General features: G+C 32.4%; 1 protein-coding gene across 9 annotated transcripts in view; it reads left to right on the top strand.

Moving 5' to 3' along the window:
- Nucleotides 1-17996, top strand: part of LOC134842324 (uncharacterized) — a 53080-nt gene that overhangs the window by 24915 nt on the left and 10169 nt on the right. For all 9 annotated transcript variants that reach the window (XM_063858609.1, XM_063858664.1, XM_063858674.1 and 6 more), the window contains 2 exons: nucleotides 14213-14389; nucleotides 17120-17267. In XM_063858609.1, coding sequence (XP_063714679.1) covers nucleotides 14213-14389; nucleotides 17120-17267 — 325 coding nt within the window. The remainder of the gene's footprint in view (nucleotides 1-14212; nucleotides 14390-17119; nucleotides 17268-17996) is intronic.

Below are 17996 nucleotides of genomic sequence, written 5' to 3'. Positions count from 1 at the left end.
GACTATTGAACCCTGTGCATGAAAAAAGTGATTAGCTTAAACAAAAACTGCCCAGAAAAAGCCCATTTTTTGAACTTCGAAACTGGCGCTGATGAATTACGCGATTAATTGCAAGTTAATAGAATTTCTCTTATTTTTTTTGTACACTTAATACAAAGTTCGGAGAAAGAAAATTGCAATTAGTCCAGGGCAACATGTTTTGAATTTTAAAAAAACCTCAACATAGCAAATGACTGAATTAAACAACTTTGAAGCAGCAATGAATTGATCTAGCATACAATTTTTCTTGCCGAAAACTTCTATCACGTTTAAAAACTTGAGTGGTATACCGCTATTAGAATTGTGCTGAAAATTTGCAATGACCTTAATTTTTAAAATACATTTCAAAAAAATGAATCACATCTCAAAAAAAAATCATCCAATCCATCTTAATTCAATTCATCACATCTCAATCCAAAAAAGGTTCATTCACAAAATGATTCATTTTAATGCAATTATGCGCAATTTCACTCATGTCAGTGAAAAAGTTTTTTTTGCAAAATTGAATGGTTTGTATTTTTTGGTTTATTTTTCGCAGATATGTGTAGTTTTTTCCAAAAAAAATGTGTTGATAGCTCTAGCTCTTCCTGATGTTCTTTTAACGATAACCAACATTTTCTGGGTACTGAAAGGGAGCAGAGGGGCATTTCGATTTTTTTTGCGCAGAAGCAGGTTGTACCGAAGTAGTTGTCAAATAATTAAGTTTTAATTGTTAGTTTAGCAAATAAAACCAAATTGGAGAAACTAAAAAATTAAGATATTGATTCATTTTATAGTAAATTTAAAAAAAAACAAAGATTTTGATACGCCGACAAAGATATTAGCAAATGCATTAAACAATCTTTTAGTCCCCCTATGCTCAAAAAAATACTAAGTATTTATACCAACTATTTGAATTTTTATTTGAACTTTTAGTTTTTCACAAATAGTTCTGGTCTAAAAAATCTGTGCTACTTGCGCAAGCAGCGTATATCCGACATTGTTGTTATTATACTAATTTTGTTACCAATGCAGTATGCATATCCTAAATTAAACCAATTTTTTTGATCCTTGAGTTTTGTAATTGAAAAACTCATATTACGCAACATTGTATAAAATTGCAAATTATTTTTTTTATCACTTATGATTGCTTTTCGTCTGGTTTTTATCAATTTTTTTGTTTAGAGCTTTTGAGATGCAATTCAATACCAGTTTTGGCGAGCATTTCAATCCTATGAAAATCCACATTGCTTTTTTTTGGGCAGCACCGTTAGCTTTTATTGTTTGTTTTGCATACTTTGTTGACGTCAAATTGTAGCCTGGCAATTTTTTATCAATTTTTTCAAAAACAATTTCTATAGCCAAGAGAAGCATCGACACCCATTGAAATCATTTTTTTATACAAACGTCGCAGCAACTTTTAAGAGGAAACACAATAACCTAGCATCGTTAGTCTTTTCTGTGCAGTTTGTCATTATCTAAGCTCTCGGAGAGTAAACTAAGAATTTGAAAACTGTTACTACAAAAAAGTTTGAAAAAATCCGCAATAGCGCAATTTTTTGGTTTCTCGTTTCTCTTTTTGCATCAAAAAATTGTTTTTTATTTATGAATTTTATGCCAAAAACAAGACTAACGACTTTAAAGACATTTTCAGTTATGAATATTCAGAAAAAATTTCCTTTCCTAGATTTTGATTTTTGGCTGAATGAGCAACATGATTAAGAAACTTGATTTGTATTAAATTGCTAATTTGTAATAGGCAAATGAGCCATGCAAATGAGCCATGGTGTGGGGGATAGGGAGCTTTGCAAATCAATTTTGCGCAAACTCTTTAATCCAATTATAATTGATTATTATCGATTATAATTTCTTATTTTGCCAAAACTTTGTTACACCAATCGGCAAAGTATTTTCATTATTTCCTATGAGTTAATACTTTTCTGCAAAGAACGCAATTTCTAAAAGTTAGATGTCTTGTACACAAAAATGAAGCTAAACACTCCGCAAACCTAATCATTAGAGTACAGAACTAAATGAGTTTGAAGACAGATAATATAAAAAAAAAAATGTGAAAAATTAAACATTTTTTAAATAACTTTTCAAATTTTTTCCCAAAATTTTTGAAGTTTTTGATTCCTCAGATGAAGCTCAAAACTCCAAAAATTAACTTCGTTAGAGTAAAACTAAACTTTCAATGCTTAAATTAATCATAGTAAAGCTAATGTAAGCCTGCTCAATTGCTCAAAATTAGGCAAAACATCAGAAAATTCGAACCGGTTTTTCTCAACACCGGGAAAAATTTTTGAAATTTTTTGATGTCGTTCGAATCACCACTGAAAGGGCTTTGATATGATATATCACTAAGCTACGAAACAAAAGTTTCATAGAAAGGCTTTCATTTTAGTTGAACCCTTCCCGCGGTAGTTGAAAATCAAATATTTCAAACAAATGATGAAGTTGAAGCAATGTGCTAATACTTTTGGTGGTTAAAAGAACTGAAGTTGTGTATCATGAAACAATTTTAATGGAGAAGTGAAAAAATTTGATTTTGATTTGATTCGTTTTAATTTTGATTTGATATGGAAATTTTTGAAACCATTCTTTCATTTTTCGTATAAATCAACGTCTAGAAAAATAAAAATACATAAGCAACTTGAAAGCGAGGTCGAAGACAAAGTAGGTAGAGAAAAGGAATCATAATCGATTAAAATTAGTTATATTAATTTTTATTGCGTAAAACAAAAAAAAACTTTGGACAAACTAGAACTTGAGATAAAACAAATTGGTTACAATTGATTGAAATGGGTTAGAATTGTATCGAAAAATAGATGGGAAATAATCAATTATAATTGAATAAAAATTTTTTATAATTGATCGATTAGAGTCATATATTTTTTTACCATATTAGTAAGACGGTCACTAAAGTTATAAAACAAATCGATTATTAACGTTTGAAACTGGGTGCTGGCAGTTAATTGCAATACGCAGATGAAGTCATTAGCAGTTTCTTTTGAATTAATTTTTAAAACTGGCTTTCGGAAATTTAAGATTTGTTTCCGAATTAATTATATATGCGCAGCCATCCACTATTTCTGTTATCTTAGTCAACTTTTCACCACTGCAGCGCGCAGAGCCTAAAATAAAGCATTTCTTAAAATTCTTGAGTTTTCTTGTTGATTAACGTATATTAGTACGACAAAAACTTGGTATGAAACTGCTTCTTTTGAATGTTATCGTTCAAACCATTGAAAATGAGGAGGATTTTTGTATTCGAATGGGTTTTAGTTTTTTGTTTTTGTTTTCTACGCAAACCAGCTACCACAAATAATGACCGGACTTGTTTTAGTGATATATCATATTAAAGCCCTTTCAGTCGTGATTCGAACGACATCAAAAAATTTCAAAAAAATTTCCCGCTGTTGAGAAAAACCGGTTTGAAATTTTTGATTTTTCGTCTAATTTCGAGCGAGTGAGCAGGCCTACATTAGCTTTATTATGCTTAAATTAAGCATTTAAAATTTAGTTTTACTCTAACGAAGTTAATTACTGGAGTTTTGAGCTACATCTTAGGAATCAAAAACTTCAAAAATTTTGGGAAAAAATTTGAAAAGTTATTTAAAAAATATTTAATTTTTTTTTTTTTTTCATATTATCTGTCTTCAAAAAATGTTTTTCATTTTGCAAATTTTACTTAAATGACGAAAATGCCTAAGCTCTACTTTTTCACTCAGATTCCTTTCTCACACCATGCCAAAAAAAAGACACTAATTGGAAAAAAATTTGTTGTAATTTTATAAGACTAGTCGGAATATTCTGTGCTACTTGCACAGTAACCGGTTATTCTTGTTGTATTTGCTTTTCCATCTTATTCGCTTTTTAACAGACTTTTTTTTGCTTAAGGCAATTGATCTTCTTTTCAGTACATATCAGTTTCATGAGTATTTCATTCCTTTGAAGTTTCTCGCTGTTTTTTTTTCAATAACAATTGTTGAAAATTAGTACGTTTTTTCGCATTTTTTTGCTGACGTCAGTTTGTTCCTTGGCAACTTTGATACTAACTCACATGAAACACAAAGATAAAAACTAACAAGAGCATCGATAACCATTTAAGCTACTTCTTCGCAGACGCCACGGCTTTGAAATTGAAACATCATAAATAATCTAGCACCATAAGTATTTTGTTGAGCATATCAGCATCTAAATGTTCAGAGAGCTCATTAAAAATTTGAACACTGTAACTAATGAACAAGGTCAAAAAAAATCAGCCGTCGTACGATTCATAGTCAGGTGCGGAGTTAGGGGGAGGGGGTGGACGCACCCCTCCCCTCAGTGGTCCCCCTTTGGTACTATTTTAGGACATTCAACTTTGGCTGACGGAAACTAAAAAATTTTTACGTGCACCTTTGGCGACAATATATACTAATTTTGAAGGGGAGCGCGCCGAAAAAAGGCAATTTTTTGTCAAAATGTTCCCAAAATTGCCTAAAAACGCGTTTTTTGGCCTGTTTCTTCACAAATTTGCCAGCGGCGCAAAAAAATTGGTCAAATGAAATCCTAGGTCCACCCCTGTTCATAGTTTGTCAATTATCTTTTTCCATAGAGATATGGTTTTTTTATGAAGTTAATACAATAGAAAAACAAGAATAAGGGCATTGACAGTTTAGATTAATGAGCAAGCCTTTCCTTTCCTAGAAGTCATTTCCTTTTTTGGAAATGAGCCACATGCTCCAAAAGTATGGAAGCATTCGATTTTCCACCTGTTTTCCAACTGTCAAAGGAGGCCTATTATCAGATTGTACTAAACCGCTTATGTTTTGTACCAGGCGTATGAGCCTCGCGGCTTTTCGATTTGGTAGCTATTTCTCCATCCATTTGCCAACTCTCAATCAAAATAGGAAACGCAAAGTCGCTCTCGGCTGCGATAGTTGTAGAATATCGATGCCAGTGCAACTTTTTACGTCAACTGATTAAAAAGTCTGCCCATTGTTCTTTTAAAGGTCAGGGATTAAACTGATGAGGATTGATGGTGTTTGTTTCCCCCGTGACTTTTTCCATATGAGATAAATGTGTATACTCGCCTGAGCTGACATTAAGACGGAATTTTTTCCTGGTATCAAACGACGAATCTTGAAAAAAATTTGAGGGGTTTAAATTGATGATGATAGATCTGTTTTAGTTCACTCCGTGACATTTTCCATTTAATATTGATAACTCTCTTAGCTTAAGCGGACACACAAATGGATTATCTCATGTTATCGAACAAGGAACTTTTGAAAATTTGACAGAAAATCGATTGGAGATGTACATTTATCAAAATGGTCCCGTTTTAATGAGAACTTTCAAAACAAAAGAAAACATAGGCAGGGCAGAGATTATCGCGTATAATACAAATTAAATAGAAAATTCGAGCTAAGAAAAGTTTTTATTAGAAGCAAAAAAATTGAACAAAATCAAAACTGATGTAATTCTTGAGTTTTTTGACGAAGTTTGCTATATCATCTGAAAAACTTGTCATGAGCTCAAAAGTTATGGGGGTTAGTTTTTTGCCAGTTTGGCCACTTTGGGATAACTACCGATAACTACGGGATAACTGCTTAAGCTCAGAAATTGTTGCAAATTGAACCTTGGCGCAAAAAATCTGCTCGCATATCAGGACAAAGCCCTGAAAGTTCTAACTGCCATCTATCGTCGCTTACGAGCTTTTCGATTAAAAAATCTGAAAAAAACCTTGAAAAATGAGACACAAGCTTGAAAAATGAGAAAAATAATTTTTCCTTTTTTGTTTATATCCCACAAGCTATGTAAAGAGCCAAGTGAATTAATTTGCGTGTTGTAGCGTTTTAAAAAAACACAAACTGCTTGACTCAGTTCAATATGTAAGGATTGTAATGTTTTACGCGTTACTGATCACAATTTGAACAAGACTGCTCGTATCAGGGCGAAGCCTTGAATGTTCCGACTGCTTTTTAAGGTCTATCGAGCAGTAATAACATGAAAAATTCAAAGTAATAAAATAAAATGAATTTTTTTTCTAAATTGAGATTGTTTTTGTGAAACTCATCCCCCACACGCCATATAAAGAACAAAAAGATAATTTTTGATCCTTTTAACAAATTTATTATGACAAGTAAGCTTCTTTCGACCAATTTGGAACGATTTCTAAGACGGATTAAATATCCGCTTACGCGTTAATAGCGCGAAAATTATCGCGCGTTAATTGTCCCAAGTTGGCCAAAATGACAATCTTTAAACCCCATAACTTTACGAAAAATAATCACAGGTGAAATATCTTTTCAAATTTACGCTCAGGACAACAATATCTTTTGAATGATATAAAACAATTCCGTCAAAAATGGCTAGTTAAAAAGTCTAAATTTGACTGAAGAAAAAAAAACCCACCCCCAGCACAAATATTCCGTTACTTTCGTATCGAAAGTCGGAACAACAAGACTGCTGTAAAGTTATGAGGGTTTAAAGATTGCCATTTTGGCCATTTTGACCAATTTGGGACAATTAATGCGCAATATAATTCGCGCTATTAACGCGTAAGCGGAGATTTAATCCGTCTTATAAATCGTTCCAAATTGGTTGAAAGAAGCTCATTTGCCATAAATGATTTGTTAAAAGGAGCAAAATCTATGTTTTCATTTTATTACATTTCTTTTTTTTAGGTTATTACAGCCCTATAAATCTTAAAAGGCAGTCGGAACATTCAGGGCCTCGCCTTGATGCGAGCAGCCTTGTTGTTCCGACTTTCAGTACGAAAGTAACGGAATATTTGTGCTCGGGGTGGGTTTTTTTTTCTTCAGACAAATTTCGACTTTTTAACTAGCCATTTTTGGCGGAATTTTTTAAATATCATTCAAAAGGTATTGTTGTCCTGAGCCTAAATTTGAAAAGATATTTCACCTGTGATCATTTTTTGTAAAGTTATGGGGGTTTAAAGATTGCCATTTTGGACAATTTGGGACAATTAACGCGCGATATATTTCGCGCTTTTAACGCGTAAGCGGAGAGTTAATCCGTCTTAGAAATCGTTCCAAATTGGTTGAAAGAAGCGTATTTGCCATAATTGATTTGTTACAAGGAGCGAAATCTATCCTTTTGTACTTAATATGGCTTGTGGGAGGATGATTTTCATTAAAAAATTCAAATTTTAGAAGAAAAAAAATTTCATTTTGTTTTATTTCATTTAATTTCTTAAATGTTATTACTGCTCCATAAACATTAAAAGGCGGTCGGAACATTCAAGGCTTCGCCTTGGTACAAGCAGTTTTGTTTTGTTTAATATTAGCTACGATCTGGTCTTTGTATTTCAATCAAAAATATGTATGAAGAACACTGATATTTTTGAGTACTCCGAGGAAAGGCTCAATGTATCGTACTCAAATGCTTTTAGACGTCACTTGCAGTTTACTTGGATGAAAAAACTAGAATTTAAGGAAAATAGTTAAGAATGATTTGGTATTCAGACTCAAAGTTTCGCGTAGAGCCTTTATTTTGTACATTTTTAAAACAAATTGACGGGAATTTCTTTCAAATATGATCTGCGTGTTTATGGCTCGAGTTCTTATTGTTCCGACTTCGATACGAAAGTAACGGAATATTTGTGCTCGGGTGGGTTTTTTTTCTATATCGTTTTTTAAATTATTTATCATTCGAAAGGCATTGTTGTTCTGAGCTCAAATTTGAAAAGATATTTTACCTGTGATCATTTGTCGTAAAGTTACGGGGGTTTAAAAATTACTATTTTGGTCAATTTGGGACAATTTCGTGCGATATATTTCGTGCTATTAAGGCGGAAGCGGAGGGAGAGTGAATCCGTCTTAGAAATCGTTTCAAATTGGTTGAAAGAAGCTTATTTCATAATTATTACTGCTCCATAAACCTTAAAAGGCAGTCGAAACATTCAGGGCTTCGCCTTGATACGAGCAGTCTTGTTCTCTTTAATAAATACCGAAAATATTTTTTTAACGACACAGTTTTTGAAAAGATTAACGAAATAAAAATTGTATACTTTCATATAGTTTTTCTAATGATAACTGCGATCAAAGCTCCGACTAAGCTTGTGTGATAATTGTGGTAGAAGCAACCGACTACGCTGGTTCTAATTGAATGATTTTCTGACAATATACTTCAAGATTCAGATTTGACGAACACTCAAATAAATGATTTTAGCAAATCAATAGAGGATTTAGGGATATTCCAATTAGTGCACAATTTCTTCTATTTATTGTTTTTTTTTTCAAATTTGAATATAGAGAATTTTTTTCATTTTCCTTTTTTTATTTCTTGTCATTAAATCTTTGACGAAATTGTGATAGTACCATATGAAACATCGAAAAAAAATAATAATTTCAAGTTGTTGAATTTTCCCCCATAACAAGTTTTTTTTTTCAAATCAGATGTGGAAGGAAAATGAAAAAGAGCATTGAAATAGGATAGTTAAAGTTCCGAAGCTGTTTCTTGAACACTTTCCGACTCTTGCATCACCCTCATTCTCAGATGATTGAGTGCCTTCTCTCTCACCCTCCCCCTCATCAGGTGCAGTCGGGTCTGGTTGTGTCGACTGTTCTCATTTGGGAACAGAGGCAGTCTGAAAACCCATACAAATATGGTAGATGAGTAGTCCCAAAAATATAATTTTGAAAAGACGAGCCCCGAAATGTATTATTGTTGTAAAAATAATTTGCAAGCATTTTTTATCATCCAACAATCTTTGTAACGCATAGTCGTTTTGAATTTTTCAAAATGACCTGAATTCTATCATGAAAATTGACTGGAATAGCAAAATCCTGTAATTTGATACCAAGTTTTTCCGCTTAACTTTTTTATGCGGTTCAATTTTACCTAGCTTCCGATTTTACGAAAATCCATTTGATGAATTTTAAACGCAATAGATTTTTATGACTTAAAATGACTTGAAAAATCATTTTTTTTGCTAAAAAGCTGGCGTTGTTTTCAAACATCTTTAGTTTTAAGCAAATGTCAAATTATAATTTACCTTAAAGTGTATCCACACTTTTTGATGGTTTCTCTCTCTTTGAACAGATCTTGTTTTAATCTCACAAGGCTGTCTGTAAGTTCCACGCAATTTATGGCACTAACTAAAATAAAATTCGAATTAATCAAAACATCAAAACGACATTTTGCATAAGCTTAACTGTCAAACAGGAAGAAAAGTCGCCGAGCTGTGCACCACTTACAAAAATGAATGACTATGCTTAGGAAATTAAGAAAACGCTTTTCCATTTTTTGCTAAATTGATTGGTTGGCAAAAATTGAGATGAACAGTCATACATTGTCATACACTCAACTGCAAACCTTTCACGAACTCAACAACGGAGAAAGAAAACACAACCGAATCAATAACAGTCATGAATTCAAATAGAAGGTCAAATATTTTTGTTTCAAATTTGAATCCAAACGAAATGACACATTTTCATCTAAACTATCAGGACACTATTTTTGCAAAGAAGACTGTTAGTATCTTGAACTATGAGCGCGAATCAAAAAAACCTCAGCAGAAAATTTGAAACGAAAAATTCGCGTTGTTTTTCAAATTTTAAAAGAAAATTAAATTTACTGAAGCAAAAAAATTACTGGTCAGAGTTATTCTGATTACTCTATTTGCCCATCTGTGATAAGATTCATTTCACATACTTAAAACATAGTTTAGACAAAAGATTCTGAAAAAAGTCCAATTTTTTGCAGAAATATTACAATCTAGAAAAGCATCCACAAAAGTCATATCTTATCTGCACGCACACAAATAACTTCCAAGTCAGCCTTCCAACAACTTAAAGCGATGAAATCAGTTGATTAGAAGCAAAAACTAAGCCGGCAGCGTTTTGTAACGGGAAACATTACGAGGCCAAACTGTGCACTTAATAGGCGCATAATTTGATGTGTGCAATTTTCTGAAATCGAGAGACAAGTTTTTAAATTTTGTCAGAACAATCACAGAAAACGAAAAAAACGAAATGAAGAGAGCGTCCTTTTTGCGGAATCCGCCAAAAGTTCACAAAAATACACGGTTTAGCATCGTGATAAAGATATACAGGAATGGGAATCAATGAAAAGTATGGGGGTTATTCTCATTATGCAGAGACCGCATGATGGAAAATTTTCAACCAATCGATATTGTTAAACTTTTCGATTGGCTAATCGAGTTTTGCCCATAAACGAAGTTTTCCTCAACGGAAATTTATTTATAGCGGTACAGCAAAGTTTTTCTGCACAATTTATGCGGATAAACTGTAAATTGTTTGTTTCGTTTTATATATATTTTTTAAAAAAATCATAATTAGATTTTTTCGAATACCCGACTTTGATTTTGCTAAATTTAAAAATTTGTGTATCTGCTTGTTTTCTAATCGGTCAATAATAATTTTATTGGCCTAGATTTCTTCGCTCTTTTGAGATTTTTGCAATTTCTTTGAGATTTTTGAATATTCAATTCTGATTGCCTGAAATTTAATAAAATAAATTTCCATTGGGTCCTCAATCATGAGGTACGCCACCAAAAAATATTTCCAAATTTGGTCGTTATGCTCACAAGTGTCAGAAAATAAAAAAAACTTGAAGTAGATTTGAAGTCAGATTTTGGAGCAAAAACGAATCTCGCAAACCTATAAAACTACAAACAAGATCTGAAAAGGTCCCACCTGTATTCGGACTAAGTACCTAGGTCTGAGAATTTTGAGGAGTTTTTTGTAAAACATTCGTACAAAAATCGAAGTTTTAAAGTAAGTTCAGTTTTTCAAAAAGATTTTTCAAGAAAAAATCTGCAAGTTGAACTATCTACACTTTTAAAAATGCTGAAAGCAGTTAAATTACCTGAGTTTTAAAAAACAACCCAAACTGCGGCAACTAGGCTGACAAGCAAAAACTTTATAATCGGAAAATACCAGTCCTGTCCGGACTCGAATCCCACACTTTATTCGTCTCAAGTATCGCTTTTAATTTTGGGCCAAATGTGCAGAAGCAGTCAATAGATTTAAAGATAAGATAAGACAAGTTGATCTTCTCGAGTGAGTTATGTGAACAAAGTTTATACTACGAAAAAATTGCAATTAAGTATAAATTCATACATCAATGTAAAAAAATCGGGAAATACATCGGAAGCGATTGATGTGATTTTATGCAAAGCAGTCTGAATAACGAAATTTATAGGTTTTGACGAGCGTGGTACAATTTTTAAAGCATGTATATATTTTGAGGCAGAGTAATGAGGTTTTAAGCCAGACAACTTGCTTGAATTGAGGGCCCATATTTGCTGTTTGCTGTCATCAGGGTAGAGAATGTTTTCATCGAATATTTCCCACTCTTTCAGCTGTTCATAAGCGCCTCTATTCAATCCCAGTTGTCCATCCTGAACACCCGATACATAGTCATACACTTCGCTATAATTCGGCGAATAGATACTAAAAGTGGTACATGAAGGATGTTCAACATCAATTGAAAACCGACAAACAATATTTTTCATCTATTATTTTTAAAAATTACAGTGCTGATTAAAAATATAAGAATAAATGAATAAAGCTTGAAATTCAAACACGTTTTTCTTAAAGTAGGTTGAATTTAGACACAAATTGATGAAGAAAAAAACTTTCTTGAAAGAAAGCAAAATTAAAAATTGAGCAATTTATTTTGCAAAATTGGGGCCTAAAAATTTACCCCAAAAACAACCATTTTTGTTTTTTAGTCAATCAAAATTACACCAAAACTATTGGTTCAATTCCTGATAAAAAGAAATCAAAGTGAGCCTCTTCATTAGTTCAAAAAATTAAGAAAGGTTTAATCTCCAAAAGTTTGTGCAAAACGTACGTATATTTTTAAATTGGTATTTTGTATAGTAAAATTGACATTTTTTGGTTATGGCTATCAAACAAAAATAAATTTAATTATACAAAGCTGAGACAATTATGCCTTTCTTAAATTTTGTTGAGCTATACAAGAGGCTCAACTTGATATATTTTTGCCAGCAATTGAACGACTAGCTTTGGCGTAATTTTTGATTGACTAAAAAAATAGTAGTTTTGGGTTAAAAACTTGGGCCAAAAATTTACAACTTATACAGTGCTGATTTAAATTATCCGGACAAATCGAACAAAACTTGAATTTTCAAACGCGTTTTTCTCAAATTGGGTTAAGATTAGACAAAAAGTGAAGAGGACAAAAGTTGCTTAGAATTTCACCAAAATTAATATGGTGCTATTTTTTCTCCGAAATTCTCAACAAAAATTTTACCCCAAAAATGTGTCATTTTGGCTTTTTTCAATTAATCAAGAATTACGCGGAAACTACTTTGTTAATTGACAAGGAAATTATATCACAGGAAGCCTCTTACGCAGTTCAACAAAGTTTAAGAAGGGTTAAATCTCCAAAAACCATTATAAGAGAAAAAATTATCACTTGATAGTCAATAAATGTGATTTTTACTATATAAAACCCAGAAGTTCTGTTTAAAAATAAATTTTAAACAATTTGCGCAAATTTTTGGAGATTTAACCCTTCTTATACTTTGTTGAACTGCGTAAGAGGCTTCTTGTGATATAATTTTCTTATCCATTAACAAAGTAGTTTCTGCGTAATTCTTGATTAATTGAAAAAAGCCAAAATGACCCATTTTTGGGGTAAAATTTTTGTTGAGAATTTCGGAGAAAAAATGGCACCATATTAATTCTGGTGAAATTCTAAGCAACTTTTGTTCTCTTCACTTTTTGCCTAATCTTAACCCAATTTAAGAAAAAAGCGTTTGAAAATTCAAGTTTGTTCGTTTTGTCCGGATAATTTAAATCAGCACTGTAATTACCGCACAATAATTTTGCTTAAATTCTCAGAACATTTTGATCTGTTTCATCAGTTTAGGTCTTAAGTAAGCCCAGTTTGAGAAAAACGCGTTATAAGTTTTAAGTGTTCTTAATTTTATCCGGATCATTTAAATCTTTTCAGTCACTTTGAAAAAATAGAACAAGACAAAACTTCTGGAGCAAAATTTTGAAAAAAAAAAACAAACAAAATTTTTGATATTTTCGACAACTTTTATATTTTAACGACATCTTATCTGGCATCTTTAGCCGACTCTTTTCTGTCAATGTGCCACATATTGTATCGTTTCGCCTCAATTTCGTTCTGGAGTCTACCAAATATTTAAACAATAATCGGTAAGAAGCCACAAAATGCAACATTGGAATCTGAGTTTGAACCACATTTTTGAAAGGAATCAAGCTTTGTTCGGTCACAAAATGCGACCCGTCTAGAACGAAAACCCAATTTGGGTTAAATTTTTTGAAGCTAGCTCTAATGGCGCGGTTTCGAGCTTTATTCGCTTTCAAAATATCTCGCATATATTTCTGAGGGTTTGACTTGTTTGTGCACTTAACAAGTTGGTATTGTTGCTCATAGCGAGTCAGAAGAGCTGTGAGGTTTTGGACTTTTTCGTCACTTTCGAGACAGTTTACCACCCAAAATTTCTGATATTCATCGGGTAATTTTTCTCTGTCCAAAATGTATTTTGTATTGAGGTATGTCTGGTATTCGTGATGCAAGGGAGGTAAATCATTTCCGAGAACTCTGGCTATAACAACTGGTTTCGAAACCTTTGGCTGACTTGTAGTAACTTCTTTGGGTTTCAATTTCTTTCCTCGGATTCGAAAGCTATCGTGTCTGGAACTTTTGGACTTCTTTAAGGAGCACAAGTACAAAAACACTAAAAATCCAATAATTAATGTGCTATTTCTTCTGCTTAAAATTAGTCTGCGTATTTTGTGGAGCAACATTATAATTTTCAATAAAAGGAGGGAAAATGTTTGAGATAAAATAAGAAAAAAATCATCTACAAAATAGAAGCAAACTAGAATTATTTTTTGCTATGATCAGTTTTCTATAGTTACAATTTGAAAACTTTATAAAACACTCAGATATAAGTTCAACAACAAGTTGACAGTCTCAAACTTCAATTAATTTTGCTATATTGCGAAAGCGTTATAGTTGCTAAAAATCTAAATTAGGTTACTCAATTAACGAGTGCTGATGCTATGATTATCAGTAAACTTTCGTTTGATAGACTTACTCTTTATTATAAACTCGAAAATACTTCGAGAAAAATTTCTAGGTTTTCAAAGTCTTCGAGCAAATGAAGTATCTTCGCTTAACTTTTAAATAATCTCTTCCTTCTTTTCTTTTTCAGTCCTTTCCTCCGATCAGCTTAGTGTCTGCGGTAGTTTCAACAGTGCGACTGGCATCCACTGCACTGGTGGCCCTGTACCCGAAAGAGTGTCTGGAACTGCTGGCCATTCTTTCCCTCTTCGCTTCTCTGTTCGGACTATGTTCCGACTTCTACCTAGACATACCACCAGAATACCAGGCAAGTTATCACACACATGTTATGTTATTAACTAACCACACCTTTTTGAAGTATCACCTTGTACCAGTAGCGGATTGGGGAAGGGCGGGAAGCGGACGCTCTTTACCTCAGGGATTCCACCCCCTGCGAGCCAAAGGGTCCCCTTTCGGTAATATTTGAAGACTTCCTTTTTTGGCTGACCAAATGCCATTAAGGGCACCTTCGGCGTCAATTATACCAATTTTGAGAGGGGAGCGCGCGCCAAAAAAGTTCAATTTTTTGATCAAAGCTTTTCAAAAAGTGTCGAAAATTCCTTTTGACTTGTTTTTACAAAAAACCGCCTCAGTCACAGAAAATTTGTTCAGAAAAAGGTTGAGCTCAAAATTCAGTTTGGTCGACCTAAAAAAAGGTCGACAGCCACTTTTTCGAAAATCTGCCCCCTTGAGAAAATGTTAAATTCGCACCTGCCTTGTACAAAACCACGTGATATAGCATAGGGACCCCTTTCCCTAGGGATTCGACCCACTGCCGACCTAAAGAGTCCCAATTTGTTTTATTTTCAGATATCCAACTTTGGCTCCCAGAACCTAAATTTTTCAAAAAGTGCCTTCGGCGCTAATAGTTACAAGGGGGAAGCGCGAGCCAAAAAACGCAAGTTTTTGATCAAAGTTTTCCAAGAAATGTCCTAAAACCCGTGTTTTCTAAAATGTTTCCCGTTAAGAGCTTTGGTAGGTCCTGAAAAATTATTTTAGTCGCCTAAAAAAGAAGTTAACGAAATTTTTGAAATTTTTTTTGAGAATCAAATCCCCACCCTCTCGAGAAAACCGTAGCTTTGCCCCTGCATGTGATCATTTGAATTTATAGTTCCGACAACAGAATCTGGTAAAGGAATTTTGAAATTTTGAATTCGGGTTAGTTTTTTCCGCGCTAAATCAGTTTTTTAAAGACAAATCAAACAAGCTGAGTGCCCGGTTTGAAGTCACAGAGAAAAAAATTAGTTCAGTCCTGTATCAGATTCTGGCAAGTGTCATTTATCTCTGATCAAAGATACATCAGAGAAAAACCGCAGTACTGCAACAGTACTGAATCAGTACTGTTACAGTACTGTTTTAAATTTGTTATTTTTCTGATCAGAGTAAAACCAGAATTTTTTTTCTGATAATTCTCTGATCAAAATAAAGTCAGAGGTTTTGTTTTGATACTTCTCTGATCATAATAAAATCAGAAAAATTGCTCTTTCATTTCTAGGATCATAAGAAATCAAAAATGTTGTTCACTTATTTCTCTGATCAGAAATCGATTCAGAAAAAATCAGAACAGCAATTTTTTGCATGAAAACTCAAAAAATACAAAATTCCGCGCCTAGACACAAGCGTGATTTAATTGAAATTATTTGGTTGGAGTAATTTCAAAAACATTTTCGGCCTTCTTATTGAAGAATAATTTGAAAATTTTTGAAAAAAAGTGGAAAATTTCAAGAAACTCTCGGTTTTCAAACTTAATTGTATTTTTAAAATTAGGTTATTTATGATTATAACAAACTAAAATGAAACTACAAAATGAAAATGCTTGATAAAACTATAAACAATCAATGAAACACAAGCGTGATTACAATGAAATTATTTGAAATTGGAAATTTCTTGAAATTGGAAAAATTCAAGAAACTTTCAATTTTCAAACTTAATTGTATTTTTAAAACTAGGTTATTTATGATTATAACAAAGTAAAATGAAACTATAAAATGAAAAAGCTTGATAAAATTAAAAACAATCAATGAAAAGCAAGCGTGACTTTAATAAAATTATTTGGTTGGACTGGTTTAAAAACTTTTTTGGCCTTCTTATTGAAAATTAATCTAAGCTTTTCTGAAAAAAATGAAAACTTTTAGGAAACTTTTGGTTTTCAAACTCAATTGTATATTTAAAATTAGACTATTGGGATTATAACAAACTAAAATAAAACTATAAAATGAAATTGCACAATAAAATACAAACAATCAAAGAAACACAAGCGTGACTTCAATGAAATAATTTGGTTGGACTGAATTCAAAAAACATATTTGGCCTTCTTATTGAAGATTAGTTTAAGATTTTAGGGAAAAAAATACAAAATTCAAGGGAACTCTTGGTTTTCAAACTCAATTGTATATTTAAAATTAGACTATTTATGATTATAACAAACTAAAATAAAACTATAAAATGAAATTGCACAATAAAATTATGAGCAATCAATGAAAAACAAGCGTGACTTCAATGAAACTATTTGGTTGGACTGATTTCAAAAAATTTTTTGGCCTTCTTATTGAAGATTAGTTTAAGATTTTAGGGGAAAAAAATAAAAAATTCAAGGGAACTCTTGGTTTTCAAACTCAAATTTATATTTAAAATGAGACTATTTATGATTATAACAAACTAAAATGAAATTATAAAATGAAATTGCACAATAAAATTATGAGCAATCAATGAAAAACAAGCGTGACTTCAATGAAACTATTTGGTTGGACTGATTTCAAAAAGTTTTTTGGCCTTCTTATTGAAGATTAATCTAAGATTTTCTGAAAAAAAAATGAAAAGTTCTAGGGAAATCTTGGTTTTCAAACTCAATTGTATATTTAAATTTAGACTAATTATGGTTATAACAAACTAAAATGAAACTATAAAATGAAATTGCACAAAAAAAACTATAAAAAATCAATGAAGCTGCGCGTTACTGTCAATCAGAATAAAAAAGTTTGTCCCTCTGACCTTTCAGGGCTACTGGGTGTTTGCCTCTGCCATTTTCATCTTCTTCTGTTCCGGAAGTAGCATCGCCAGAGCACTCATAGTCACAGAAGACTCCAGGGGGGATCTGGAGAAGATGAGCAATGTGTACACCTGTGCGAAAGAGTCCGTATTCCTAGGTTAGCATGATGATTATAGCCCCCCTACTTGTATTCCTCCCCAGCCCCCTTTCCCCACCCTGAGCCTAAAACTTGCTAAATTTATTATTTTTTCGCACAAATTGATGATATAATTTATGTCATGGGCCAATCTAGGGTTTTTTCGAGGGAGGGGCAGATTTCAAATTAAAAGAAAGATAGGTCAAAAAGCTGTTTTTAGGTTTTTTTGGAAACGTTTTACCAAAAAAATGCGTTTTTTTGGCACGCGCTTCACTTAATATACATTAGCGCCAAAGCCTCCTTTAGAAAAATATTAGGGTTGGTTGTCGAAAATGGATGCCATGAAATACTACCCTTTGGTTGTTGAGGAGGTCAAATCTCTGAAAATCGAATATGCTGGGAAGAGAAAAAGTAAAAGTGCAAATATTTTTCAATGCTGAAAAAACATCGAAATGAAATGACGCCATTTCAAATGCTTAAATCTGTACTTAAATTTTTGATTTCCAATTGAAACAAACCATTGATCACCCAAAATTTTTCTTCTAGAGCCTCTCAATGTTCAATCACTCCTAACTATCATCGAAAGTTGCTGTTGATTGTTTTTTGAAAAAGATTCTAAGCCTTTCATTTCATTAAGAGCCTAGCTTTTTAAAAATAGAAGAATCTTTGATTTGAATTGCAGTGCCTGAAGTCTAAATTGTGAAAACATTACTCGATAGGCAGCTAACTGCATGGCTTTTTTGGTGTTCT

This window comes from Symsagittifera roscoffensis, chromosome 1, assembly GCF_963678635.1.
Source record: "Symsagittifera roscoffensis chromosome 1, txSymRosc1.1, whole genome shotgun sequence".
NCBI classification, from domain to species: domain Eukaryota; kingdom Metazoa; phylum Xenacoelomorpha; order Acoela; family Convolutidae; genus Symsagittifera; species Symsagittifera roscoffensis.
Note: the sequence above shows the minus strand (reverse complement) of the source record. Positions and strands in the feature narration are given on the sequence as shown.